The 27504-nt window shown below is 41.3% G+C and overlaps 1 protein-coding gene across 2 annotated transcripts in view; it reads right to left on the reverse strand.

Annotated features, from left to right (window-relative positions):
* Nucleotides 1-954: 954 nt before the first annotated feature.
* LOC115369979 (cullin-5) overlaps nucleotides 955-27504 on the reverse strand; it is a 28322-nt gene continuing 1772 nt past the window's right edge. The window contains exons 3-20 of one of the 2 annotated variants that reach the window (XR_003929210.1): nucleotides 24342-24441; nucleotides 22683-22859; nucleotides 20954-21095; nucleotides 19731-19876; nucleotides 17737-17817; nucleotides 17440-17533; nucleotides 16253-16383; nucleotides 15464-15571; nucleotides 14510-14574; nucleotides 14234-14366; nucleotides 12010-12141; nucleotides 11642-11765; nucleotides 9901-10076; nucleotides 9434-9595; nucleotides 8776-8894; nucleotides 8205-8328; nucleotides 3442-7242; nucleotides 955-2413 (exon numbers count right to left, since the gene is read on the reverse strand). Coding sequence is in view for 1 of the 2 variants with exons in the window: in XM_030066743.1 (XP_029922603.1) it covers nucleotides 7048-7242; nucleotides 8205-8328; nucleotides 8776-8894; nucleotides 9434-9595; nucleotides 9901-10076; nucleotides 11642-11765; nucleotides 12010-12141; nucleotides 14234-14366; nucleotides 14510-14574; nucleotides 15464-15571; nucleotides 16253-16383; nucleotides 17440-17533; nucleotides 17737-17817; nucleotides 19731-19876; nucleotides 20954-21095; nucleotides 22683-22859; nucleotides 24342-24441 (2209 nt within the window). In the remaining variant the exon portion in view is untranslated. Of the gene's footprint in view, nucleotides 7243-8204; nucleotides 8329-8775; nucleotides 8895-9433; nucleotides 9596-9900; nucleotides 10077-11641; nucleotides 11766-12009; nucleotides 12142-14233; nucleotides 14367-14509; nucleotides 14575-15463; nucleotides 15572-16252; nucleotides 16384-17439; nucleotides 17534-17736; nucleotides 17818-19730; nucleotides 19877-20953; nucleotides 21096-22682; nucleotides 22860-24341; nucleotides 24442-27504 lie in introns of both variants that reach the window. The other variant, XM_030066743.1, reaches the window with a different exon arrangement.

Here is a 27504-nt window from a genome sequence, read left to right on the forward strand (position 1 = left end):
AGAAAACTTCCCTCTGCTTTACAGCCCCAACCAAACAGAACCACACCTGTAGAGGTGTGAGACCCAGTCCAGTTCATTTGACTGTGGTGTGAAAACAACTAGGTTTGGATTTGACAGTTTTTGGGCATTCTGGAGTCTGTTCGGGCCTGAGTGCACAAACATGTTATTGCAGTGAGATGGCTGATAAACCCCATTCAGAGGCTTCATGTGAATCCATACACCTCTGTATTCACTGTCAAACATTTAGTGTGTTATCTCAGACAAAGAGACAAAGGAATGAATAATTTGCATTGTAATGCAGGCATTTATCTGACAGCCCTATCCCAAGTAACCTGAACTTTACATTCTGAATCTCCCAACTAACCAGCCAGTCACTCAATCAAACACTGCTTGGTATATTTGGGATGAAACTGAACAAACAGCTGGCACCAGTGGGAGAAACGATGCCTGACAAGAACACACTGCTAGTCACAGTTGTTTGGAAATGGCCCGACCACATGGGCTCGGTTTTCCAGGTGACACAGTCTGCAGGGGGAGGCTGGCTTGACTGAGGAAGGACAGCCACCACTGCTCTCATGGAGGCTGGGCACTGTAAGAAGAAGTCACATCTGGGTTGGAAAAGCAAAGGATTACAAGTGTGTGACCGAGCAGGCAACAGACACATTACACTGTATGGTGTTACAGCACAGAAAAATGTTGCTGAAATAAAACACATATAGCTCAGCCAGTGTCCAAGAGCATAGAAAGGTTCATTTGAAAGCTATTTTCATGATAAATCTCATCATTTACCTTTTTTCCTTCTTTTTAAATGTGCTGTATCGTGAATTTAACTCCCATGTGGTTGAGGGTTAAAAAAATGAAAACCTCAATAAATCATACAAAAAGACATGAAGATGAGTGGATGAAACCCGTATCCTGCTGCATGACAAACAAGAAAAAAGTCAAACAAAGATGTCTGTCTCTTTACAGTTCAGTCTTTATTTTGCCAGGAAATAAATTATTCAACTTAAAAAATAATTAAAAACAAAAAAACAAAAACAAAACAAAACAATGCAGCACATCAAAGTAGTTGAACCATTCTACTCCCATTTCAACGACACACAGTTTAACGTCTTTACTTGATGCAGTGGCAAACATTCAACTGGTTTCAGGGTCTGATTGATTCGCTTTCTTTCAAGTTTTGTCACCAAGCAAGGCTACGAGTACGTTTCCACCACAGGCCAGGGGGTGACGGGCGGGTACACATTTCAAACGAGCAAAGTGTCTGTCAAAGTTCATGTCACGTAACCGCACACATCCGTGAGCCACCGCCGTGTCCGAGCCCGGTCCTCACGCTCAGAAATCACATTCAGCTCAGCGTGTCAGTTTAGCTTCTTTAACCCTCCATTCAAGACAGTACAACAAGTCCAATCCCACATCTCTGACCAGGATAAAATGACTTGTCATGACAGAGAAAGAAAAAAAAAGTAGCTACAGAAAGAGTTCAGATTCACCAGCTAATACTGCTCATTCTTTAGATGAATATAACAAGTCAAACTATCGTGTAACATGGCTTAAAACGGATGGTATGTAACAACAATAATAATAATAATAATGATAATAGGGCAGTGAAAGAGGATTCCTCCTTGTATTTGAAGACAAGGTCACCTTTAAGTTCAGTGATGCCTTTGTATGTTGTAAATAACAGCAAAAGCGAAACACCTGAACGTGTGCTGTGTCGAGGGCTGAGAGGCTCTGACTCTTGCATATCCTTTGAAATGTTGGTTGTGTGTGACTGAAGCTTATTCTGCTGCTGCACATGTGGTATGTGACTGTGGATGAGTGTGTCTGATCAATGAACACACTGCTTTAAATAAAAAAAAAATAAAAATAAAAAAAAAAAAAGTACTGCTGCTAAGGTCCTTTTTGGCCCCATCAGATTAGACTGTATCAGAAAAACTGAACCACATCTCACTTTCCTTTGTGTCTGCGTGCGTGTGTGTGCGTGTGTGTGTCTTTTGGGTCAACAGACTGACATATGCTTGTGTTAGTTGTGTTGTTAACATATGCTGTGTTGAAAATATCGGTTTCAACTGGGTGGAATCCCAGCATGTGCTCAATGTCAACGTTTCAGGGCCTAAGAAACCCAGCTTTGTTCTGAGTTCATTGCATGTTTTTTTTCCTTAAGGGTTTCATGAGCCCACGAGTTGTAGAACCGTCTCAACTCCTGAAGGAGCTCTACAACTTTTAATTGTAAAACATGAAAGTCATCCAAACTGGAGTTACACATGAGGTTTTCGTGACAACAGCGATAAGTTGTTCTAAATTAGACAGATGGACGTGTCGACAACAGAGTGTCAGAGCTTCCAGACACGGCTGAGGTCTGTCGAAGCTAGTCAGTGCAAAAGTTCATGTCACAACAAACTGTCAAGACCTAGGGAAACAAACAAACAAACAAAAAAAAAAAAACAAGGAGAGAGTGTGTGTGTCAGTAGAGACACTACAGCATGAAACTTAAACCCCACTCACCCTCAGAGACCGAGCTGCTGTCTGTCAGGACAGAGTGAAAATGTACTTGCACAAAGTGTCACAAAGCCTTTTGATTTTCCTTTCCAGGGCGGTGGAGTTTCACCGTGCCAGCTACGATCACAGGAAAACAAACTAAACCGATGCTCTAACAGGTTTTTGTCTTCTAATTCTCTGGCAAACCACTGGTCTGACTCGTGTGCAGGCTAAAATGAGCCATGGAAATACCATCTGTCTCAGGTCAGGGCTTTTGACATGGACCCATTAGTATCAGTGGCATAAATACGGAAATAAAAGCCAAAAAGGTGCAAACTGTTTGACTATTATGCATTATAATAGCAGAAACCCACTCGTTTACAGTTAGAAATCCCCAGTCTGTGATATTCATTGCATTTCAGGAGTTATTTTGCGCTGAAGTGTTACAGTTTACCTTTTCAGAGGATCTATCTTCCCTCCACCCGCCTCCTCTCCATCTACAGGACCTCAGTTAGTGATGCTCCACATTTCACAGAATGACTTTCAACCTGACGCTTTCAGCCACACAGTTTCAGCTAGCTAACTCGTTTGTGAGGACTGGGGCAGAACCCATCATGCATCACGGCTGCACTGCCTGCTGCTCTATCTGTCCTTTTCTACCATGGATTTCTCCCGGTGTGATTGTTGAACATCGGTGCAAAGTGGCGGCTTCAAAAAGAAGCCATAAGTTTTTGATTGTGAGAGACCAACACCAAAACCTGACGTTTACTTTGGTGTTTGAGATTACTGGAGCACTTTCGGCTAACAAAGTCCCCTGCAGCTGTGCTGGAAATATCTGGACATAACATCAAGACGTCTACAATTGGGCCTAATTGGGAATAAGAAAAAAATATCAAACGACAAAATAGACCTAGAAATGCAAAGTACATCATCAGTTCAGTGTGTTAGGGCAGATGTTACCTTTAAAGGTGGGCAGACACCGACTGCCAGGCAGTGGGATGCTCCCTGGACAGACAGACTTGGATGAGAGAAATTATTAGTAGCGTTTGTTTTAACTTGCAGGTGAAAGCACATCATCAAGACATTACAGAGACTGTCAAACAAGCTGCTGACCACTGAAAGTCTGGACTACTGACATTGAAACAGCGTTAACTTACTGAAACTCTCTCCTTTGTCTCTCTCAAAGGACAACAGGCAATTTCAAACAAACTCTGCGAATCATTTCCAAAATAATATCTGACCCAGGTGTGTACACCAGGAAAATAACTGCATAATGTGACTGATGGGAGTTTGCTTTGTCTGAGCTAGCAGGGCTTCACCACACAGAGCTGAGTTAACAGCAAAGAGACACATTTGGCATTTTGTGTGTGTGTGTGTGTGTGTGTGTGTGTGTGTGTTTATTATGTCAATCACTTGAAATAAAACCAAGGACATCCAGGCCCTGTAATGACTGAAATGAACTAATTTTTCATAGGAATAATTTGTTGCTACAATTTTGTCTCTGTGACAGAAAGCTGGGATGACAAGGGATGACTTTCAGTAAATTAAGAACTGCTGTGCATGTCAATGAACAAAATGCCAACACGGCTGTGCAGATGCATTAACTGGTAACAGCGGAAACCCTTACTCTTATATGAAGACGGGATGAAGAAGGGTGAAGACGGGAAAACAAACAAAATATACAACCCTACTCAAAGTGACATTCTGCTGTATAAATATGAAATAAATATGAGAAATTAAAGCCCACACATTCACTGTGCTCTTCTCGTCCCGCCTCGCTGCCTGTCCTGCTCCTGTTTACAGTTCAACTGATTCCACCGCGATTTCCAAAATGATAATCTCTTAATATCACACAGTGAAAAATGAATAGTACTTTTTGAAGGACAGTGTGTAACGCAAGTCCTTGGTCCTCTTTGAAACTCCTCATCTGCAGATTATTATTATTATTATTATTATTGTTATTATTGTTATTGTTATTATTATCATGTCTCAGCCGTTCTCTTCTCATAAGAGTGAATGTGTAGCAAATACCTGCCGCCTGGTTGCTCACTGCAGCTAAACTGAGAATACACACTTTTTTTTTTTTTTTTTAAATTCTCATTTCCAATTCATCAGACCCTGTGTGCCTATATTTGGCTCATGAGGGAAGCTGCTGTTAAAATAATCTATTTAAAGTGTGTTATTCTGAAATAATTTTGACCTCTATGCGCCAATATCGTCAGTGTTAGAGTCCACACAACGCCAGGGCTTTATGAACTTTACTGTTTCTGTGACTCGGTAAAATGTGTTGCTGTGATTCTACTGAAACCCAAGGCAATTTTTTTCCCCCCAACATTTTCAGTTCCTGCCCGACTGCAGAATATTACACGCCACATTTCAAATGACCAAGTTAATTTTCCATGCTATAAGAACTCTGCAGACGAGATGATTTCACTTGGTGAAAAAATAAATAGTGTTGATTTTAAGAATAGAGCATTAGAACATTATAGAATATTAGTGTCTTTTTTGGTCTAAGGGAAGAGTTACATTCCAAAATTGCTACATATTTATTTTGGGACAAATACACTGCCCTAAATTCATTATTCAATATGTTTAAAAACAAGTTTTGCCTTCAAAAACAGTTTATCAGAGTTCTGTAGTTTTGTGCCAGCATTCATAGAGTTTGCAGTTTTGTCAAATGGTTTATATCTTATGTTGGAATAAAACTGATTCTGAAGCTCTGCTCGCCATCAAGAAAACACTTGTGGGGGACCAAAACATTCCAGCGGACAGCCTCAACGTAACCAGGAGAGAATAATATAACCAGAGAATGGGCTAGTATCATAACCAGCCTGACTATCACTGCCGTCTACAACCGCCTGCTTTGATTCAGCCGCGCTCTTCAAAAAGCTTGTGTCATTTTGCTGATGTCATTCAAAATTTCTGTCATGTTGTATTCAAGAGTTAGAACTGACTTCTTTTAGGTTTGTCAGGAAGTAGGCTAAACGTTTGCTGACGTGGTGAGAAGAACGGTGGTGTCTTTTGGATCTGTGGACTGAGGCAGGACAGGCAGAGGAGAGGAGCAACACCCACCCACCCACACACACACACACACACACACACACACACACACGCTCATCATAATGGCTATGTCCAAAAGTTCATACTGTGTACTGCCCTCTAAGTAACAGGAACACACTAAAAAAACAACAGCTCATAATCTTAACCCTTACTGAAATAAATATGTTGTGTGTGTGTGTGTGTGTGTATGAGTGTGTGTGTGTTCTGCATTTGGTTCAGTTTTATGGCATTCTACTAGCGCTGAAACAGAATAAAGATTGATGCTTTCATAAAGGAAAAAACCAAGACAAAGAAAAAGCTCACTAAAGGAGCTTCAACCCAGTGTGTGAGTGTGTTTTTTTTTTTTTTTTTCTCATTTCATAATCAAGTACCTGGTCATGAGGAACCAGGGTGGGAAAGTAGCTTTTTGTTCAGTAATATCCTAAATTTCATAGAACAATTTCACTTACTTTTAACAGCAAAAATAAACTTTCAGAATAGACTAGGGCCTTCAGATAATAGCTGGCTACCTATTGACGAGCTTACCGGCCACAGCAAACAAAACAAAAACAAAAACAAAAACAAAAACAAAATATTACCAGCATCTGAGTGGCGTCTGGTTTCAGTTTCCCACCCTGGTCGGACTTTTCAGACAAAACCACTAACAAACGTGACAGATCCTCCAATGAACAAAAACATTTCAGAGAGCAGCATGCTGTTGAAAAGTACACACAAGCACACACACACACACACACACACACACACACATACATACACACACACACTTAAAAGGCCAAACGCTCCCCATGCACGCAAACACACACACACACACACACACATTTGGCAAAATACTCCTCGGTAGTATCGACTAGTCTCTCCATGTCCTCTCCTCCTCATAGGTAGCTTTCACTGGCGCCTTTTTTTTGCGTTCCCAGTCGAAATTAAACAAACGCTCAATGGGAGGGACGCAAAACGGCCACAGGCGGCAGCTGCGGAAAGCAAAAGATTGATATCAGCTAGTTCCATCTCCTCCTCCTCCTCTGCAGTCTGTCGCTAACAAAAGTAAGGCAGGAAGTATTTAATTGAATTATGTCACTAATCATTTCTTCTGAGCTGCTGGCAGATGGCACGCACTGCCGTCCCTCTCCTCCGCTCAACACTAGAGGGCGTCAGAGACAGCAGCCAGTCCGACGACCCAGCGCCACGCCTCGTCATGACTTCAACAACGACTGCCGGCCGTCTCTCTCTCTCACACACACACACACACACACACACACACACACACAAACACACACACAAGAAAGACACACTTCTCCCTCCTCTTCCACAGGCAGAAATTCTTTTCCTTGTCCCTTCAATGTAATCCCTACTTGTCATTGTCACTTTTCTCTTCCGACACAACTTCCTCCTCCAGATCTCCCTCAAAACGCAACCTCTCGTCCTTCTTCAAAGTGTTTAAAGCTTCGGTCGCGGGCCAGGTGTACAAAAAAATCCAGAGCAGGAAAGCTCTCCCGCCTTCCCCGCCCTCTAGGCCATGTAGATGAAGGTGTTGATGTCCGCCTCGTCCCGCTTGATGTATTTGTGCTCGATGAGCCACTCGATTTGCTCCTTGATCATCTTCTTCTGGGGCAGGAACATGTTCTTCAGGATCTCCACCAGCTCCGTCTGCAGCTGGGCGTTGCTGATCCTCTTCCTCATCTTCATGATCTGGATGATGGCCTCCTGCAGGAGGGACATGGCAGAGCAACACCTCATACAGGCTGCACGCACTCGACATGACAACCTTAACTTTGTCATTTAACAACACAGTGGTCCCTCGTTTATCACGGGAGTTACATTCTAAAAATAACCCGCAATAGGCGGAATCCGCGAAGTAGTCAGCTTTATTTTTTACAATTATTCTAGATGTTTTAAGGCTGTAAACCCCCTCACTACACACTTTATACACTTTCCTCAGACAGGCATTAACATTTTCTCACTTTTCTCTCTTGTTTAAACTCTCAAAGTTCAAACCTTCGTAGAAAAATAAGTCCAGTATTATAGAATGAACGCATTCTGTACTGTACAGGAGACACGGCACGGAGGAGACTGATTGACAATGGGCTACAGTCCCTTAGCCAATCAGGACGCAGAACACATTGCGCTGTTTAAAAAAAAAAAAAAAAAAGCATGCAAAATTGCACTAAAAAAATCGGTGAAACTGCGAGGCCGCGAAAGGTGAACCGCGTTATAGCGAGGGACCACTGTAATCAGCAATTATGATTCGTCAGACAGAATAAAAGCTGTTCAGTTGATTTTTGGAGTGTAAGAGAGAAAAATAGACTGATAAAGAAAATCAAGAGAGACAAAATGTCTCCTGCTGAAATGAAGACCTCATAAATTCAAATTTCTCTTTGATGACTTTTAAGGCCTTATATTTATAATATGAATTATTAACTATTTCCTGTAACTTTACACTGTCTAAATATTAGTACTGTTTTTATCATATTGTTATTAAACCTTTCTTTTACCTCAAAAAAAGCATCCTCATTAACAATGGTGTCGAAAAGTAAAAACCAACAACAGTGTATGAAAGGATAAATTAAAGGACCAGGTGGTAAAGAGTAAGTCAGATCAAAAGCAGTTACAGTAATAATAAATAAAACAAGATCAGACACGGGGTTTTTGACGTCTTATCTCCACACCTGAGTTCTGAGTATTCTGAGCTGAACGATGCCTTCGTTCTCCTCCTCTCTCATTCGCTCCGTGGTCAGCTGAAGGCGACCAATCAAGTTGATCTTCCCCCGCTTCTGGACTTTGGAGTTTTTGCTGTAAAATCACAAACGCAACACAGCACAAGAGATGTTGTTAGGTGCGGCGTCAACTTGCACGAACCCTGTTAATTGGAGCCAGTAAATGAATTCTGGAAAATATATTAACTTTAACAGCCCAAACAAAGTTAGCAGATCTGATAGCAGTTTCTCCGTTAAACATCTACAATCATAAACAAATGAGTGAATTTTATTTCCTATATTTAGACACCTTTAATATGACTAGACATGTGTACTTGAATACATTACGACACAATTTAGGTCAAAAAAAAAAAAAAAAAGAAAAGATGAATGGTGACTTGAATAGGTCCAAACCCCTAAATGTCTTAACTTCTGAAATACAAAGTAAAGCTTAAAAAACTTCCAGGCTGCACTTTCCAGAGAGGAGTTTTTCTGTCTGCTATTCATGTGTTTATCTATTTTGAGAAAGAGGAGTTTGGCGTACATGAGTGAGAACTCCTGGTTGACGTAGAAGAGCGTGCTGTCGGTGAAATCTTTGGGCGAGCTGACCGGGGGGTCGTAGGACAGAACTTGTCTCTTCAGCTTGGGGAAGGCAACCAACGACTGGAGAGAGGGAGAGAGGGGTAGAGAGAAGAGAGAGAGAGAGAGAGAGAGAGAGAGAGAGAGAGAGAGAGAATGCTTCAGTCAAAGCCCTTTTCTGCCTTCTTGCCCTCGGTCTCAACACGTTTACCACAGCCACCAATTCAAGAAATGAAATCCAGCACCACTCTTTTATTAACTGTGATGATGGACTGTGGTGAGAGTGACATTTTTTTGTTGCTGAGCAGTGTGCATGTTGTAAATGCTGGGTCACGGTACACATCTGTTCCCAATGATGTCAGATACAGGTCACATACAAAGATGGAGGCAAACAGTCGAGGCAAAAAGATCAGATCTGAGAAAAAAAAAAATCAGAACTGGGTCACTTTTAGTCATTTTGTGAACGTAGCCAAACACGAATATTCAGCCACAACACTTTATGGTTTGCCACAGTATTGCAGCGGTATTGACTTCATAGAAGCAAAAAGTCAGTATTGGCATCAAAGTGTGTTTGGCTGTACTAGTGTCTGTGTGTGTGTGTGTCTGTGTGTCCACGTTCTGACCCAGAGTGTGCGGCGAAGCTCTGCGTCTGGCAGCTCCGTGGCCAGTTTGAGGTTCTCGAAGCTGATTCGCTCCCTGGGTCTCTGGTTCCAGGCGAACAGCACAGCCAGCTGGAAGGTCGTCACCTCCAGGTCATACTGACCCACCTCGTTCTTAAAGGTGATCTGAGGAGAGGAGGAGGACACACACAGGAGCAGGAAGAATAGGAAGAGACGAGACAAGAGGTGAGAAGAAAAGAGTTGCGAAAAGAAGAGATGAGAAAGGAAGAGAGATGAAGACAGGACACAAGTGACAGAAGACAAACTGTTAATTTAATGAGAAATAAAGCCAAAAAACATTTTACCAGAGCTTTTCTAAACCCCTCAGTGGCTCCAGTTTGAGCTGCCGTTCTCTACTCCAATCCAGAAAAACACAATTTAACTTTTGTTTTGAGCCTCTCCATGGCTGCATGTCTCTCAGGTCCACTTACGATGCCGTTGGACATGAGGTGATGCCAGTGCAGTTTGCGCCCACTGTGGTTCCTCTTGTAGAAGTCCTCCACCTCAGGGATCAGGTCCTCCAGCTCCGTGGGCAGCGAGACAAAAACCTTCTCGCTGCTCCTCGACCATGCTCCGGCATTCAGGATCTTGATGTTCACGCTGTCCGCTGCAGGAAGAGAGGCAGAGGAATATAACACTGATTTTCAGATTGGAAAGATTTTCTTTTGCCCAGAGAAATATTGGGGTTTTTATTTAGGAAGATTGTTTGGTGGTCAGAGAGGTCTGATCTTCCCACCAGTGTGTGCACAGGAACTGATGGAGTTTGTCATTTTGCCAAAATTTTTAACTGACCCTTACTGTAAGTTGCTCTGGATGAGTGTCTGCTAAACAAACGTATATCCATCTATATATACACACACACACAGCTAAATGAAGCAGTTGCTGAGCGCCATACTATAAGTGGTGCTTCAGTTAACGTATTAATGTTTAAATTTGCTGTCACTCAGATGCAGGTGTGGGTCTCGGTACCAACTTATGATACTTTTATGGCACTGACCAAACTGCTTCAATACTATCAAGTTTCGAAAAATGCCATGTTATCAAGTTTCAATACCTAAGGAGTAAATCTCATCATCATCAGTGAGTCTAGAAGCATGCAGCAGGCTTGTGCCCAGATCTAATAATGCTGGTGATTGGCTAATGTTACACATTATAGAGGCATGCAGCAAAAACACTGTCACACCCAGAGAATATGTAAAATATATTTTAAATCACATAATTTTATAAAACTGGTATCAAAAAAGTATCTTTGAGGACCCTGTATCAAAGTCACGGTATTGGAGCTGGTGCCGGGATCAAAACTGTCTGAATGACACACAGCCTTACATAGGTGTGTACTGATTCATTTCACAATGGCTCTTGAAGTGATTCAGTCAATCAGACCTAAAGACCGCAACTATGCGTTATGTAGACTGTATTGTAACACACACCGTGAAATAACTCCACTATCACCTACATGCCATATGTCTGCCACTTGCAAGGCACCATTTCCCCAAATGTCTTACAGTAATTTATTCTTAGGCCACAAACGGCTGAAAAAACAAAGTGCACAGTGCATGAGCAAAAGGGGAGACAAAACATTTTAGGGTTTATCCCTTCATTGGTGTCAAACAACACTGAGCACACAGTGGCTAGAAACACACATCTCAATTTAATACAGTCTATACAACTGAGTAAATGAATTACAATAATAAGGTGACAAAAGGCAACAGATTAACAGCCTTGTATAAAACTTTGGCAAAAATACAAACATAACACATTACACATTAACTCTGCACTTTTCCTTTTTCAAACATTCATGGACCAGGAATAAATGACTTGAGATATTCCAGGAATCTCCCTATTATTTTCTTTTCTTTCAGTGTGACCTCCTTTTTTCTCTCTCCACACACACACACACACACACACACACACACAGTAACAGCAGAGGCACCACACTACCCTAAGTGTTAGAAATGTACACAATCTACAGAACTCTGCAGACGCCCAAATGAACCACGTTATTGTGTGTGTGTGTGTGTGTGTGTATATATATATATATATATATATATATATATATATATATATGTATATACACACCAAAAGCAGAGATAGTTTATTATGTTTAGTGACTCTGTTGCTGAAAGCGAATCTGAGGCGTGTGTGTGTGTGTGTGTGTGTGCGTGCGTGTACCTGGCAGTGCCAGTTTGTTGTGTTTGTGCATCTCCTTGAAGACTTGGTTGAGATCTTCTGAGACTTTGATATCCTGAAACATCCTGGCCAGTTTGTTCACGTAGTCGGCTGGCATTCCTACTTCCTACACATGAACGAATAGACACAGAAAACCAGAGAGAAAAAAAAAAAAACAAAGGAGGGGAGAGAGGAAAGGGAAGCAGTGAAAGACAGAAATGATTTCAGTGCATACTTGCTTCCAAATACATGTTTTTCTTATCAAGTGAATTTTTTAATCGGGTGTTTTTGGGTGTTGTGTCTGACAAAGAGTCAGGGAAAAAAGTGAGTGTGTGAGTGTGTGTATTTGTGTGGATGTGTGTGTAACTTACCCGCAGCCACTCCACCATGTTCTCCTCAATCTCGCTGTCTGCTGAAATGTCCAGGATCAGACGCCTGGTCAGGTGAGCTTTATGGTAACGCATGAATACATCCTTATTCTGCACGTACTTCAACACCAAGAGCTGAGAGAAGGCAAAGTGAGAGGAGAGTTCATCATGATAAGGAGAAGGGGTGTGTGTATGTATGTGTGTGTGTGTGTGTGGGGGGGATCCAGTCAGATGTTTGTGCATCTGTATCGTCTATCAAGACCAAAAGGTTTCACAAAGCTGTGCTAGGGATGGGTGTAAAAGATTCCTTGATTACTCGCAGTTATGACGGAACTCAATTTATTTTAATACAGGCAAACGGCTGCTGTATTGTTTTAATTTCACGAGCAGGCTTTCTCCTATTTGGTGAGTCAATCTGTTGTTTAAATATTATTTAGTTTACTTGGTGCAGTTTTTATTCACAATGTTTACTTTTACTTCTTGTGTACTGCACATTACTGTAGCCCATGCATGTTTTTTGTTTTGATCTCGCTACATTCATCAGTTGTCCCTTTGTGAAATTAATAGGCCTATTATTTAATAATGCTTTTTGTTACAATGATTTGCTAGTCGTGAATAAATTCTTTGTATCAAATAGTACCTGTGGCTGTTTTGATCGAAAATAATGACTATGCATTGGATTTGTGGCTTTACATTGTTATTGCTGCTGCCAAAGATGCATCTAACAAAAGATTTCCCTCCATGAAGAACCAATCCCTCCTTGAGTGATTCATGTGATCATTCGATGTGGGAAAGCACTATCATCTTAAGAGCAAAAGTGACTGAAAACCCTCACAGAAACTCTGACAGCGTGCAGAGTGACGAGCTGAAGACAGGACCTGATGCAATGACTTCTTTGGGGAATTTATACAAAAACAGATGCAGTGGATGTGACAAGGAGGTAGTGAATAGTTAAATGCACTTTGGCCATATGACAAAGGAAAACTCCACGTCCATGTGGAAACCAGCTCTGCCTCTAGCACATGCAGGTAAAATTTCAAAATTAGAGTGTCATGTGAGCTAATAAATAGCCTTGTATGATCAGGTGCTGTGAGCTTTTATATTGCAACTTGTGTTCGTATTTGGTGGATGTGGTGTTTCCCTTTTCCAAGACATTCAAAGTGGATTTTACCAACAATAGCTTCAATCAAGCTTTGTCTGTTTTTTTTCCACATCTATCTATTTTGTATACACTACTCACAAAAAGTTAGGGATATTCGGCTTTCGGGTGAAATTTCTGGATGAACCTAAAATGCATTATAACCTTTACAGGTGAACTTAATGTGACCTTCTGTAAACTTTTGAATGCACATGTCCAACTGTTCAATGTTTCAGTACTTTTTGCACAAGTTGCTGTTCTCTAACAAGGAGTTTAACGGCAAAATTCACATCAGGTGTTTGATGCTCCAGCTCATCGAGGTCGTATCATTAGGGAACGGCTGCTGGAGACTGGGGTACCTCAAATGGAGTGGCCTGCACTTTCTCCAGACCTGAATCCATAGAAAACCTATGGGATCAGCTGAGTCGCGTGTAGAGGCTCGGAGCTCTGTACCCCAGAACCTCAATGTCCTGAGGGCCGCCCTTCAAGAAGAGTGGGATGCCATGCCTCAGCAGACAATAAGTCGACTTGTGAACAGCATGAGACGTTGCTGTCAAGCTGTAATTGATGCTCAAGGGCACATGACAAGTTATTGACACTGACATTTTTTGTTGTGGTATATCCACCACTGTTGTTGGCTTTTGTTTCAAGAAATTGTTTGAGATGAGGAAATCACCAGTGCATGCTTCTACTTAAATGCCCTACTTTCATGATATAATATCACTGTAGCATGAACATTTTATATTTTCCATAAATTTTACCCAAAAACCAAATATCCCTAACTTTTTGTGAGTAGTGTATATTCCAAAAGGAAGACTTTGCATCTGAATGGGTCTCTGTCCAGCTGTGTCTTACCGACTTGGCTAATTTAGGGGGACATTTTATTACATTTTCACCGGTTACATCATCAGCCAGCAGTTGTTATGTTATAAGATCCTACATGGAGCCACTGTCAACTGTAAATGTTCATAGCACGAAACCAGAAGCACATTTCAATGATTTAACACTTTCTCTGTCAATGAAGTAGAACAAAAACCGGAGTGAGCACCGAGTGGGAGGCCAGGCTGCAGCAGCAGGCCGGTGACTCACCACTTCTTTGAGTTTGAGCTCGATTTCCTCTGAGGTGAGTTTCTTGCTGAGAGGAGTTTTCCTCAGCAGCATGTCACAGTAGTTCGCCAACAGCTCGGGACACTTTGACTCCGGCTGAGTCTTCAGGCCCACACTGGATAAACACACACACACATATATATATAAAACATTAATTGGTGCATACTGAGACATTTCAACCAGATTTTATCAAATTAGCATCCAGCATCTTAGTATTCCTGGAGTCTTTTGGCTTGTAATACAGAGCATTCGACTCACCCTTTCTGTTTCATGGGCAGCTCCAGTTTGAATATTGTGGCGTCGTTGACAACAGCCTTGTAGGCCTGAGAGGAGGGGGATTGGGAAAGAGTGCAAGTGATCAGACTCGTCACCATGGGAGTTTGGGACTTCAAGTACAAACTAGAAACTGCGAGAACAAACGTAACACCAGTGGGAACCGTCAGAACCCCTGATTAACAAATATTTGCTACTAGAGCTGGGCAATATGGCCAAAAAATTAAATCTCAATTTTTTTTTAAGTTCTCACGTCTTTTCCTGTTTACCCAATAACTACAACTACTGACTAATGACTAGTGATTCACACATGCATTTCTGGGCATACACAGTCTGTATAAATTTATTCTTACTATCATTATGATTATCATTATTATAACACTGGCAATTAACAATTACTTCAGTAATAAAAAATTTCAATGCATCTTGTTAATGATGTTGATTTCAACAGCTATCAACATCATTAACAAGACGCAGTGAAATTTTTGATGTATTTATCTTGCAATCTGTGTTTTATGTCCTGACTGTGGTTCTTTGTGTTTTGGTTGTGTTTTGACTATTTTGGCTGTTTTTAACCTTAACTCTGTTAGATTTTATTTCATGAGAGTCACATCAAAGATGAATTTCCACTGCTTTGCAATGGACAATAAAAGGTTTTCTGACTCTGATTTCTGATTCTAATCATGCATTAAATTAACGCTTGTGTTTTTTTTAAATTCATGGACACCCTGCAGTACTCCAATGTACCTGTAGGGCTATGTGTACCCCTATTTGAGAATCATTGGTCTAATAAACCACTTTATGTTATTAGAAACACCTCATCATTTTGCATTCTTCTGAACCAATCTATCAGCAAAATGGAACTACAGTAGCACTGTAACAAACTCAAATGCATTTTAAATGATTTTTTTTTTTTTTTTGTATGTGTGTAGGACAGACCTTGTCTCTGGCAGTGAGGAAGCGCGGGTCATCCTGGAAGGCTTCCTTCACCAGTTTACTGAAGCGGTTAAACAAAGTCAGCAATTGCTCCACGTACTTCTCAGAGTCCTGCGCGCACACACACACACACACACACACACACACACACACGAAAATTATCTACAAAAACTGTGAATGCTCACTTACTAATATTAAATTTGTTCTCCCAGAGTTGACTTTCACACTACACGTCCTTGTTGTGAGTTTCAGTGTAGCTGGCCCACCACTAGAGGGGGTCTGAAACACCTCCGACACATGCAGATGTTCTGGATCATTTTTGCTCATTTAAAAACAATAATCCAAACAGCTCAATCATATCACAAGATGCTGTGATCGAGATTATTTATCACAATTTTTAGAAATGATTCGAGGCAAAAATGATCCTACTGTACTTTCAGCATCTGCCTTATTTTCAACTGCAACCAGGTATTACAAATTAAACTGACAGCTTTCATATTGCAAATACTGGAACACATGCAACCCTGAAGTAAAATGATGCTAGTGGTAAAGTCTGGGCATCAGGTTATACCAGAGAAACACAACCAATGTTGACACAAATATTGTTTGATTCATCATTTGTCAAGCCCAGCGTTAAACTTACATAAAAATCACTGTAGCACCACATCTCAGCTTGTTGGGTGAATAATAAAGAGTTGTTGGTTTGAGTCCCAACAGAGCTGTAAACTGTGTGTATGTGAGTCTGAGGAACTGGCTGAGCTTATTACTTATCGTGTGTGGGTGTGTACATACAGTAGTGATAGTCTCAGCAGCAGCCACCATGTCTGCCAGTCCAGCGTTGACTATGTGATCCTCCAGGTCTTTCAGCATGGGCTCGATCCCGCTGGGAACCTTGTCCATCAGAGAAAACATCAGGTGCAGCTCTGCAGCAGGGGGGAAGGAGATCAGTGTTACACACAGCACAAGAACAGGAAAGGGGCAAGAGAAAAGTCATTTTCACATGTTTGTGATGAAGCGCTACATAAAAAAAAAAAAACAAAAAAAAAAACACTTGGTCTGGGAGGTGGTATCCTGACCGGGGATAAGGCATTCTGTTGTTATAGCTGCACTGCAAACACGGCCTGCTCCTGCTGTTACATTTAATGCCTTTTAAGATATTTTAAAACAAATATTAACTAAATCAGAGACTGATTTTTTGGACCAGTCATCTTATTCAAATGAGCACATCATGTAAGTATGCAAGTGAATACGACACATTTGGTCCAGTGCAGAGGTCAGTTTTAGGAATATGGCTGATTTTTAACTAGATGAATACATGAAATGCCTTTTATGGCAGTTTCAAGTTAGATAGTAAAATGTTACTGTAATAAATCAAACCATAACTTTTTCCCCTGCAGAACCTGTGACAGGTAAGCACATGGATTTTCTAGGATTTCTCTCTACAGTATGATAATGAAGTAAGAAACAAGGTGGATTAATCTAGAAGAGGCATTTCCCCAGCAGTTCAGTGTTAGACCTTTTACTGTTTAATCACAGCAACTCTGATGCAGCAGAACTTGACTCATTTTGACATTAAAAAAAAAAGATGAATAAATGGATATAGGTACAAATGTTTATGTTGAAACTAAGACCTCATTAATTCAATCTAAGACCATTTAATAACTTCTGACTTTTAAGGCCTAATATTAACAAAATAGCATTTAAGACATTTTAACTGTGTGTTCAGACCAAACACAAAACAAGTTTCGTGTCATGAAGTCACATCAATATGGCCTCAAATTTTTCACTCAAGTTGAACATTTTCATCTCGTGCAAATATACAAGTGATGCTAATTTCACATTTTCGAGTCATTCGCATCTTTGCATTGGCTTTGTATGTAATTGTGCTGCGTGGAAAAACTTGCTTTGGCACGAACACACAGTAAGAGTGTTTAACAAGCTGCAGACACGCTGAATAACACACAGAGAGAAGCACTCACTGTCTGTCTCGTTACGTTTGATCATCCCCGGACATTCGGCCAGGATCGTCTCTTTGAACGAAGTCACCAGAGCATTCACACAACATTCCATAAGCTAGGAAGACACACACATACAGAAAAGTTATTTAACAGTGCATTTACACCAGGCATGCTTGGAGTGGTTTATTCAAACCCTGGCGTGTTCAAGGCACAGTTCACCCAAAATATAAAACAAGGAGAAATTTTTTTAAAAGATATTTTCCCACATAACCCTTGTGCAATCTGACATTCAATCTGAGATCCAGTCAAGATACTTACTGCTTGAACAGAGTTACATTCACGACGTGTCTCTAGATATCTAAGTGCTCGCTTCTCCTCTTCTCTCAGCTTGGCATCTGCCTGCAGGGAAACACAGTGCACAGTTAATAAGCACAAAACACACATGCATGCACACACACACACACACACACACACACCACACACACACACACACACACACACACACACACCACACACCACACACACACACACACACACACACACACACACACCACATATACAGTGCATACACACTAACACAGAAACAGACACTCGTAGGCACTTACTGATATTTCAGCCACTAGTCTGGAGTTAATGACCCTGAGCAGGGTTTTTAAAAATGGCTCCTGTAGAAATCGGCCTACATTTGTGTGTTCTCAATCACGCTTAAAAGAGAAAGATGGTTTATTGAGAGTGTCCTTTCAAAAGCAAAACATCCCAAGGCAGGGATATTATTCTCTTTGTCTGCCCATGTAGAACTTTGATGAGGAGTCATTTCTTATATACTTGCAGAGGCAGCCACAGACAACCTGCTCCGTTGTATATTTCCTCTGTTTAGCAAAGAGCCACTGCAATCAGTCAACAACTGGCCACTTTGTCCACTGAGCACGTACCACTTAAGGGAATACTTAAACATTTTGGGCAAAATATTTTTTATACAATACATTTTTTCTGACTTCCCCAGACTGAGACAAGATGTTCGATACCACTTTCACCTCTGTAAGTCCAGTGGTTCAGTTCCTATGGGTAGCATTTCCTGTTAGCTTAGCATAATGACTAGAAATCTATGGGAGTCGTTAGCCTGGCTCCATCAAAGAGAAAAAAAATAAACATTATAGCAACTCTGAAGCTGTCTTATTGACACAATGTATCAATTTGAAATACATGTCTCGCAATTTTCTCAGATAATGAGATGCCAGAAGTTGGAACTCTAAACGCTAAACACATTTATCCTTCTGTCTATCGCAGTGATCGGCACAGGTATAGGCAGATCTGGCAGAAATCAACTTCTTCTTAAATGATTCTCATTCTATTTTTTAATTCCAAGACATGTATTTCAAATACACATGATACACTGGGTAAATCAGACAGCTTCAGAGCTGCTGTAAGGTTTATTTTTTCACTTTGGCATAGCTAGGCTAACAAATCCCAAAGACATCAAGTCTTTATGCTAAGCTAACAGGACATGGTAATAGGAACCAAACCACTGGACGTACAGAGGTGAAAATGGTGTCCAACATCTGGTCTCAGTCTGGGGAAGTCATTAAAAAGGGTATTTTGCCCAAAACACTGGCGTATTTCTTTAAGGCAGTGTCCCAGAGTCAGTTCCAACCCAGGCCCGCTGCTGCATGTACAGCCCTCTCTCTGCCTCGTCGCTCCCATCTCCCAACACTTTAATGATCCAACGAAGCACGAACACCACAAAAAAGCCTGACCCAAAAACAACAACAACTGCCCACTAGGATGGGTGCAGAGATGCAGTTAGAATGGAAGTATTCACGTGTGTGCAGCATTTCAGACAAGGTGCTTCTACCTAAAACACACGACACAGCAACACGCATTAACACTGCACTGCAAAACCTGAACGACTCTGAAAATCTGGTTTTAGGAATGTGTCGCCAGGAAACTGAATGTTGAACTGTATCTTAACTTCAAGCTGCACTGACACAGATTTATTCCAGTCATACCGACTGACATCCTGCAACCTGAAGAGACATGTAAACCATACTATTACAGTGTCACTTAACACACTGGTGTAAACCACGTGTGGTTTTAGGGAGTTGTTCCTCATCCGATGTGAGGGTCTAAGGACAGAGGATGTTGTATTTTCCTGTAAAGCCTTTTGGGACAAATTTGTAATTTGTGATTCTGGGCTATACAAATAAATACAATTGAATTGAATTGAATTGTGTGTGTTTATATACATAGTAGTGATAGTGAGGATAGTGACTGTTCTTTTTACTTATTTCTGTAATCACTGTTATTATGCGTACATATTTCATGTAGTTCTGGACGCCGTTCTGTTGCAGGTAGGACGGTGCCTGGGTTCGGTAAAATCTCTCTGTGGAGTCCAGGTAAGCCTTCTCAAAGTTATCCCTGTAGATCTGCAGCTTGTCCTCTGGGTTAGAGCACAGGTTCACTACACACAGAGAGGGAGGGGGCAAGAAGAGAGCAAAAAAGAGGAAAAGGGCAGGGTTAGAAGGAAGAAAGCAAACGGGGACATGGAGAGGACAAAGAAGAAAAGGGAAATAGACAAGGGGAAGGAGGAAGGGACAGCGGAAGAGAGAAGAGAAACATTTCAAAATGAGTAGTCATGACAGGAGAGAGAGAAGGAGGCAGCAGCCTGTTAGGTTCAGCGTGTCACTCTGAAGTCGGCCTGGATGGCTCCAGCCGGGAGGACCATGGCTGCTGTGAAGCTGTGTCCACCTGCCTGCATGTTTGTTTTGTGTGTCTGTCACTACCGCTCTGGTTCTGTCTTTTGTCTTTTTGTTGTGTGCATTTCTGTGTTGGTGTGTATATTCAGGATATCGGCAAGATTTATTGAGTTACGTTTTTAGATTTTCAAGACCATTTGAAAATGACAGGTAGAATTAAGAATAAGGCCAATTTCCCAACTGAAATGAGTGAAGATAAATGAAAACAAGTGCAGCCCTACATGGCTAGGCTTTCTCCACACAAAACATTTTTCAAGTAGTAATGCACAAGGATGTCCTCCTTTTGATTTTGTCTCCATCGCTGTGTTGCTTCTGCACTGTCCTTGCCAGAGACCATTTGTCAATCAAACGGTGTGGGCGGGGCTGTGATGTGTTTCTCATTGGGTTTTTATGTTGATGGAGTCTGAGGTACTTTTTTCTTTGTCTGTTCAGCCATGGTAGCTATCGCTGCTCATACTGACTACCTAGCACTACCTCTTCAGTTTGCCAACAAAACACTGTTGCCTGCTCTGGAAATATAAAACTTATCACTTATTATGCAGAGGAGCATTTGTCCAAGAAAGAGCTACGAGACAGCAAAGCAAAGCTTCCATGAACTCTTTATGGTAGACATTTATTCATGTGCAAATGAGGATAATTATTAATTAACTGTATTCAAGACCTTTTTAAGGCCTTGAGCTTTGATTATATGACATAACATTTCAGGATGAGCAGGCATCCTGATGTACAGTGTATTTGGATGTGTTTACTTCAGTCTCTGTGTATGTCTCTCCCTCTCTTACCGTAGGACTCTCGTACTCCTATCACTAGCTGGGAGTCGAAGGCCTCTCCCAGCCTCTCGGCGTGCACGAGCTTCATGGCGCTGTCCTGCAGACGGCTCTTTATGTTGGAGAAGATCGACTCGTTCCACGTGTCCAACATCAGCTGGAGCAGGGAAGGGAAAAGGGAGAGGGCAGTAATAAAAGAGCATCAAGTGTGTGACATCGCAGTCTAAATTCTTCAAATAAAAAAATCTCAGCTGATAAAAGTTATCTTCCATTTCCTCCCATCTGCAAGAATAGTCATGTCAAGTCCATTTTATTTATGAAGTGCTTTTAATAAAACCTCTTCCCTCTCTACTGAATTGTATTTCCTCTCACACATTTTCCTCCCCTGTTCACTCTAGTTTGCTCTCAACTCAACACATTTTGCTCTGGGGCTCTTAGCTAATTTTTAAGAGATGTTCTCTGCTTGAATCAACAAACTTGCAAATACATGACTTTTTTGGAGCACATGGAGGTTAATGGGACACTGTGGCTCGGTCCCTCACACTCTGGACTACTGTCTGTATCTGACACTGAAGATCTTGGATTTAAGGCTTATTTTCCTGTTGCACTGATTTTAAGTCTCTTTGGACAACAGTGTCAGCTACATGGTTAAAATGAAATGTGAGTTCATCTTAAAGTAGTTTACGGAGCACCAAATGTCAGATACAGTGCTGTCCTCCATGTTGGTCTTTTGATTCCCTGGATCTTTCAGTCTCAGATCCTCAGTCTTTCCACCACCTCTTGAATCTGCAGCTGGCAAATTTCTTTCTTCAAAACAATTTTATCAAATGTGGTGTAATGCCCACTGTATACTGACAGGTATAATTAAAAGTAGTGTCTGTTGCTGGGCTGTATTCTGATTTGTCAAAATCCATTTGTCTCACATGAAAACACCCAATCACAATTAGAAGGTGTCCCTACTTTTGTGTCAATCACATGCGTGCCAGTGCACAAACAGGGCAGCTGGCCTCTGCTGTGTGCACTCTAGCTCAGCATTACAGTGGAGGAAAGGCCATCAGACAGCGAGAAACTTCCTTTCCTCCATTGCAAAAGACAGCTAACACAGCAAAACAGTAAAAACAAAGGAAGGAGGAGAGGAACAAAAGCGACAAAAAAAGGAGTCACATAAGCAAGCATTCTAACTGGAAATGTGTTTCAGCAGCACTGAGAGGTGCAGGGATTTGAATGGCTTCCAATGTGAAGAATTTATCATAGACAGTAGAAATAGCTTTGCTATATTTGAGTTTATTGTACTTGAGAATATCAGTCATCTTGCATGTGTTCCCATTCACCAAACATTCACCTTGCCCTCTCTCTGACCTCCGGCCTTGCAAACCACCAGTCCACCTTCTGTGTTGGCCTTCTAGCTGCTGCCTTGTTTACCTTATCTCTCTACCTTTGAGCTTCCCTCCTCTTCCTCTCCTCTGGCATTTATATGTCCTCTCTTTTCTTCTCTCGTCTGACACTTTGCATATGATGTTGTCCTCCATGTTGGCTCCTCCTTGATCCTCACATCTCACCTCCGCTTACATTTCTAATCTGTTGTTTTCTTTGTATACTCACACTCTCGCCTCCTCTTATGTCTTATGTCTAATATTTTCACCTCTCATGCTTCCTCCTCTCTCTCTTTGCTGCACACGATGCTGTTTTCTACCTTTCCCCCTCTACATCCTCCTCATTTTTTCCGTTCCTTGTCGTGACTCACCTTGCGTACGATGCTGTCCTCCACGTTGGTCTTCTTGTTGCTGCCTTGTTTGCCCATCAGTGTGATTTCCAGCTGGCAGAAGGGCTTGGGCAGGATGTCGCACTGGGTGAAGAACTTCCTCCACTCCACGATGTAGGCCTTCAGCAGCGCTGTGTCGTCCTGGTGGCTCAGCACCCGCTGCCATGGCAACAAAGCAACAGGTCAAAAGTTAAAACAGCAGGACAACAGGAAAATCCTGCAACACACCCTAATTAGTTACTGGCAGCGTTGATTGTAGTGTTATTTTATTTAATCAGGTGGTTCCAGTAAAATGAATAATCACTTTTTCAAGAAAGAAAGCAGCATCCTGACAATTTCTGATGAACAGATACATTTATTTAGGATATCTGACACCCTGGGTAGACCAGGTGCCTCATTTAAAGCTTGCAGAGCCAAACAGATACAGAGGCAACCAGGGCTGGGACAATATAGGATTTTTATTATGATCTGCAATTTCCATTATTGGGATAATTGTAAATCAGGATAATCATTAATATCCTCACATGATTGACATGAAAATGCTGTCTAGCTCGCTAAACTACAGTTCTATATAATTGCATGGTTGGCCAGAGTCTGAATCTGATCTTATTAGTTTTTCACTAAAAAGGGTGGTCACTAAAAAAAAAAAATCAATGTGTGTACTATCTGTGATGCAATAAAAATATCAATATTAATACTTAAGGTGTTTATAGTATGTTTTAGTGCCACTTTTTAGAGTTTTAAGCATATTTTGATGATTATCGAAGTAATATCATGAGTCGCAATTCTTTTGGCTGAAATCATCCCGTGCCTAGACGTAACCGTCACAAAAGTTCCTCCATCCTGTATGTATTCTCCACTAGCACTGTGTTTCTACTAGGAGTTTTGTTTCCTATAAACTGTGGACCTGTGGTTCTACAGACCGCTTTAAGTCATGAAGGACTATAAATACACTTTAATTTAAACTAGTTCTTGAGCAGCTGCAGCCTGTTCTCTCTCAAAAGTTGTAAATACAACAGAAAAGGCTTATTATAAAATAGAAGTCATCTTTAAAACTTTCTCATGTATGAAAAGGAAAAAAATGAATCTCCAAACAGTTCCTCTAAAAAGTTGAACAGCCATGCAGCAGTAGTGTAGCAAACATGCAATAAAATGTAAGACTTCCTCAATGGCTACAGCTGTAAATGCACTAAGCGCTGTTTGTGGCTGCTGCCGTTACTTTAGGACTCCTCAGGCCTGTTTTATGTCCAGCAGCCTTTCACAAAAAGCTGTAATGTTTTGAACTCATGGCGCTCAGCTCAAAAAGAAGCCAGTGTTATAGTGAAAAGCTCCCAACACCAACACATGCAGCCTGAGGTTGCTGAAAATTTTAGATCTAGTAACAGTGAACCAAGAGCCTTCACCCAAGAGAATTTATCCAGTGCGGTGTGCTATTATTGATCTGTTTTGGTTTTATAATCTATGTAACATAATCATACTGCAAACACTGTCTGCTCTCTCTCTCACACACACAAACATGCAGATAAAAGCAGAATAAAATCTCACACACACACACACACACACACACACACACACACACACACACACACACACACACACACACACCACACACCACACACACACACACACACACCCACTTACTGCCTGTGCTTGTTTGATGAAGTCTAGGATGTCCTCTTTGAGAGCCTGGTGGATCTTGGCTGGGCCTTTGTCGTCCCACAGACACACAGCGTGGACATCTCTGTAAGACACAGTAAAGTCATGTGAATTTGCTATTTACAGCACGATGTTGGTAGAACCAAAATTGAAACAGAACTTGATGTTTTTGCTTCGTGTACAACAATACAGGTATAAGTGATGTCGCCTTTAAATAAATGATTGTGGTAAATGTTAGATGAGGCTGCAGACATCTATACAGAGTTCTGCCAGTGAAAACTGAAGCGCTCCAGGAGTTCCTGGTACTTCCTGATAGAATTCTCAATAAGCTAATGTTGCCAGGCAACAAATACAATTCTGGCCAATCTGAGGTTTTTTTTTGTGATATTTCATAGCAACAAAATTTAATTCAAGGACGAAAAAAGCAGAATCTCTGGAAGATTAAAATAGTTTCAAACACCATTAAGTCACAGCCTGCACAGAAACAAGGCGCTGAGGAGGACAGCAGGCAGGCAATAAAACAGGGAGTTCAGGACGAGGTTTCTACTGCAGCACAGTGATATAGAAATCTTCTCAGAGCAAAGCTTTAACATTTTGAGGCTTAGGGGGTAGCGTAACGCCCTGTGTAGTGCAACGTACAGCAAGCACCTAACACCACCAGGACTGGCCAGTGATCACACAGGATTCTCTTCTGAATGCAGTCATTGCTTTGTTCACTTATTTTCAATAGTTTGCTTACAGCGGGTGCACACCTCCCCCAAACTATGTGCCCTGCATCCTATCGTGCATTACATCCAAGCAAAAATAGAATCTGAAATGGATACTATCTAGGTGGAGCTATTGGCTGTGATGATGAAATATCCATGACTGTGTTTTCCTACATCCTTCATTTGGAAACGATCTTCCCATCCTCTTTCACAGGAGCAGGCAGAGAAAACACTGACTTTCTCACCATTTTATTTTCAGCAACACTGTCCTCTTTCTTATTTCGGGTTAGCTAGCTAAAACTAATTAGACAGCTTACAAGTTGTTGTAAAACTTCATGCTGCATAGCAACAAGAATGATGTAATGCTCCTTGCAAAGTTTGAAAGGAGGAGGAAAAAAAGAAGTTGATATGATCGCAGCTTTAGGTCTCTGTCTCCTGTGTAGATAGCCAGAAGTAGGGGTTCAATTCCCACCAATGATAAACAATGTATGTGTTGGACAACAAACTCCACCAAATGGCAGATATCATGCTTGAACAATGAAACTGGGCGCCAGCCATCAGAGAGCTTTAGCATGCACATTTTAAACAGACTGTGGATGCCAGCCTTCTATTATGAGAGGCACATGTACAACAAGTTGTGTCAGTTATGCTATGGAAACAAGATTGACTTCCACCCCACCTCATGAGCTTGGCACTCCACATATTTCTCTCATTAATCTCCACACATTGTGTGACAGTTTTATGTAAAGCACAACACATGTCAAATCTAAGCCATCTATTCCCAGTGCGTTTGCAAGGCGCTGAAATAGCATGCTGCGGCAAGTGAGCAGACTGTTCTCGCAGTCTCTGTTCAAAGTAATGAAACTTTGTTTGAAAGACAGCAGGATCTGAAACACCAGCAGTAGTAGTATTTGTTGTAGTACTGACCCCTGCAGTGGGAAATTCTTCTCTCAGTGAAATGCAACAAATGAAGCAGTGCTGATGCGACAAGAAACTTACTCTGTAAGAAACAAAGGACGCTTTTAATCCATGAAGTCATTCTGAGAAGAATAAAGCTATTCCTGGAACAACTATATTGCAGACAATGCAAGCAGAGCTCCTAAAAGACTTACTGAGAAACAAAAAAAGTAATCTTCTTCTATTGGGTAGTGAGAGGGCCTGGTCATTTCTGAGTGAGACACGACACAACTACACCAAGGAGAAATCAGATCAGTTTCCTGAAATTCATGAGATGAGAGGTAAACTGAAAGTTGTGGAGAGAACAGGTTTGTGACTCAAGCTGTTTTTCTGTCTTTACGACATGAGGATCACAAAGGAAACTCATCAAACACTGATAAATAAACATCAGCTTATTGCTATAATTCTAACCAACAAATAAATATAATCATGGCTGCTGTGAAAGCCTAGGTTTGTTGGTACAGGTGAAGTCAGTGAGAAATACTGTCACACAGCCCTTGACCACTGCCAGGAGATGAGCCTTTCATGGGGTTCAGCGGATTAAACGCTTCTGCTCTCCCGACGGCAAAGACTGACGTTTGTCCTGGACAAAAACTACATGTGAAATTATAAACAGTATACATCATCTATTACTCCGTGTCTTGACATGTGGACACTTTAAGGCCATTCAGGCATTCCAGCTGATGCTTGTAAACCTCATATGAACTTCCTGTGAGTCCAGCGAAGCTCTTCTTTCAGGTATTAAATCCCTGACTGTGACAGCCTGGACGTGGCAACATTAGCTGGGACACAGACACATGATCACAGCTCATCTCATTTTATTGTTGGCTTTCAGTCTAAACAAAGTCAGTCTCTTGTGTAACATTCTGAATATTTGTTTATATGATGACGTGATACTGAGAATTGGGAATTATGATGAGTAGAGAAGTATGAAAACAGCTTATCCCAACTGTGATCACAGCAGAAAATTTCAACTGATATTAGCAAATTTTACTTGTGACTACTCTGTTTGGGTTCACTGCGTGCTGGTAACCAGCCTTCATTTAGAGTCCTTATTCTATTCCAACAGTCTGGCTGGAAGGTAAAATAGTGACTGGCATGTGAAAGCTTGAGTATTGGGTAAAGCCCAAAATACTTTGGGGATGCTACTGTAGCAGCACCAACATTTTGACTTTGATACCAATACCTGCCCAGCTATCAGTTTTGATCAGTTTTGACTCAACAGGAGAATGTGGGTTCAACAAAGCATCCAAACTGCTGAAACGTCATTCAGCTGACACCGAATCCCTACCAGCTCCAGGACTCGATAGCAAAGTCTGACCTTCGACCTCCTTATGGAGGGAAGTGAGAGAGAAAATGTATTCTCTTTTGAGAGATGATAAACTACAACATTGTGACATTATCATTAAAGCTACTTAAACTCCATTAATTATAATTTCTCATAATTAAAAGTTCTTTTAGTTATTGCCCCACTGCATAGTTGT

Source organism: Myripristis murdjan, chromosome 13 (assembly GCF_902150065.1).
Source record: "Myripristis murdjan chromosome 13, fMyrMur1.1, whole genome shotgun sequence".
NCBI classification, from domain to species: Eukaryota; Metazoa; Chordata; class Actinopteri; order Holocentriformes; family Holocentridae; genus Myripristis; species Myripristis murdjan.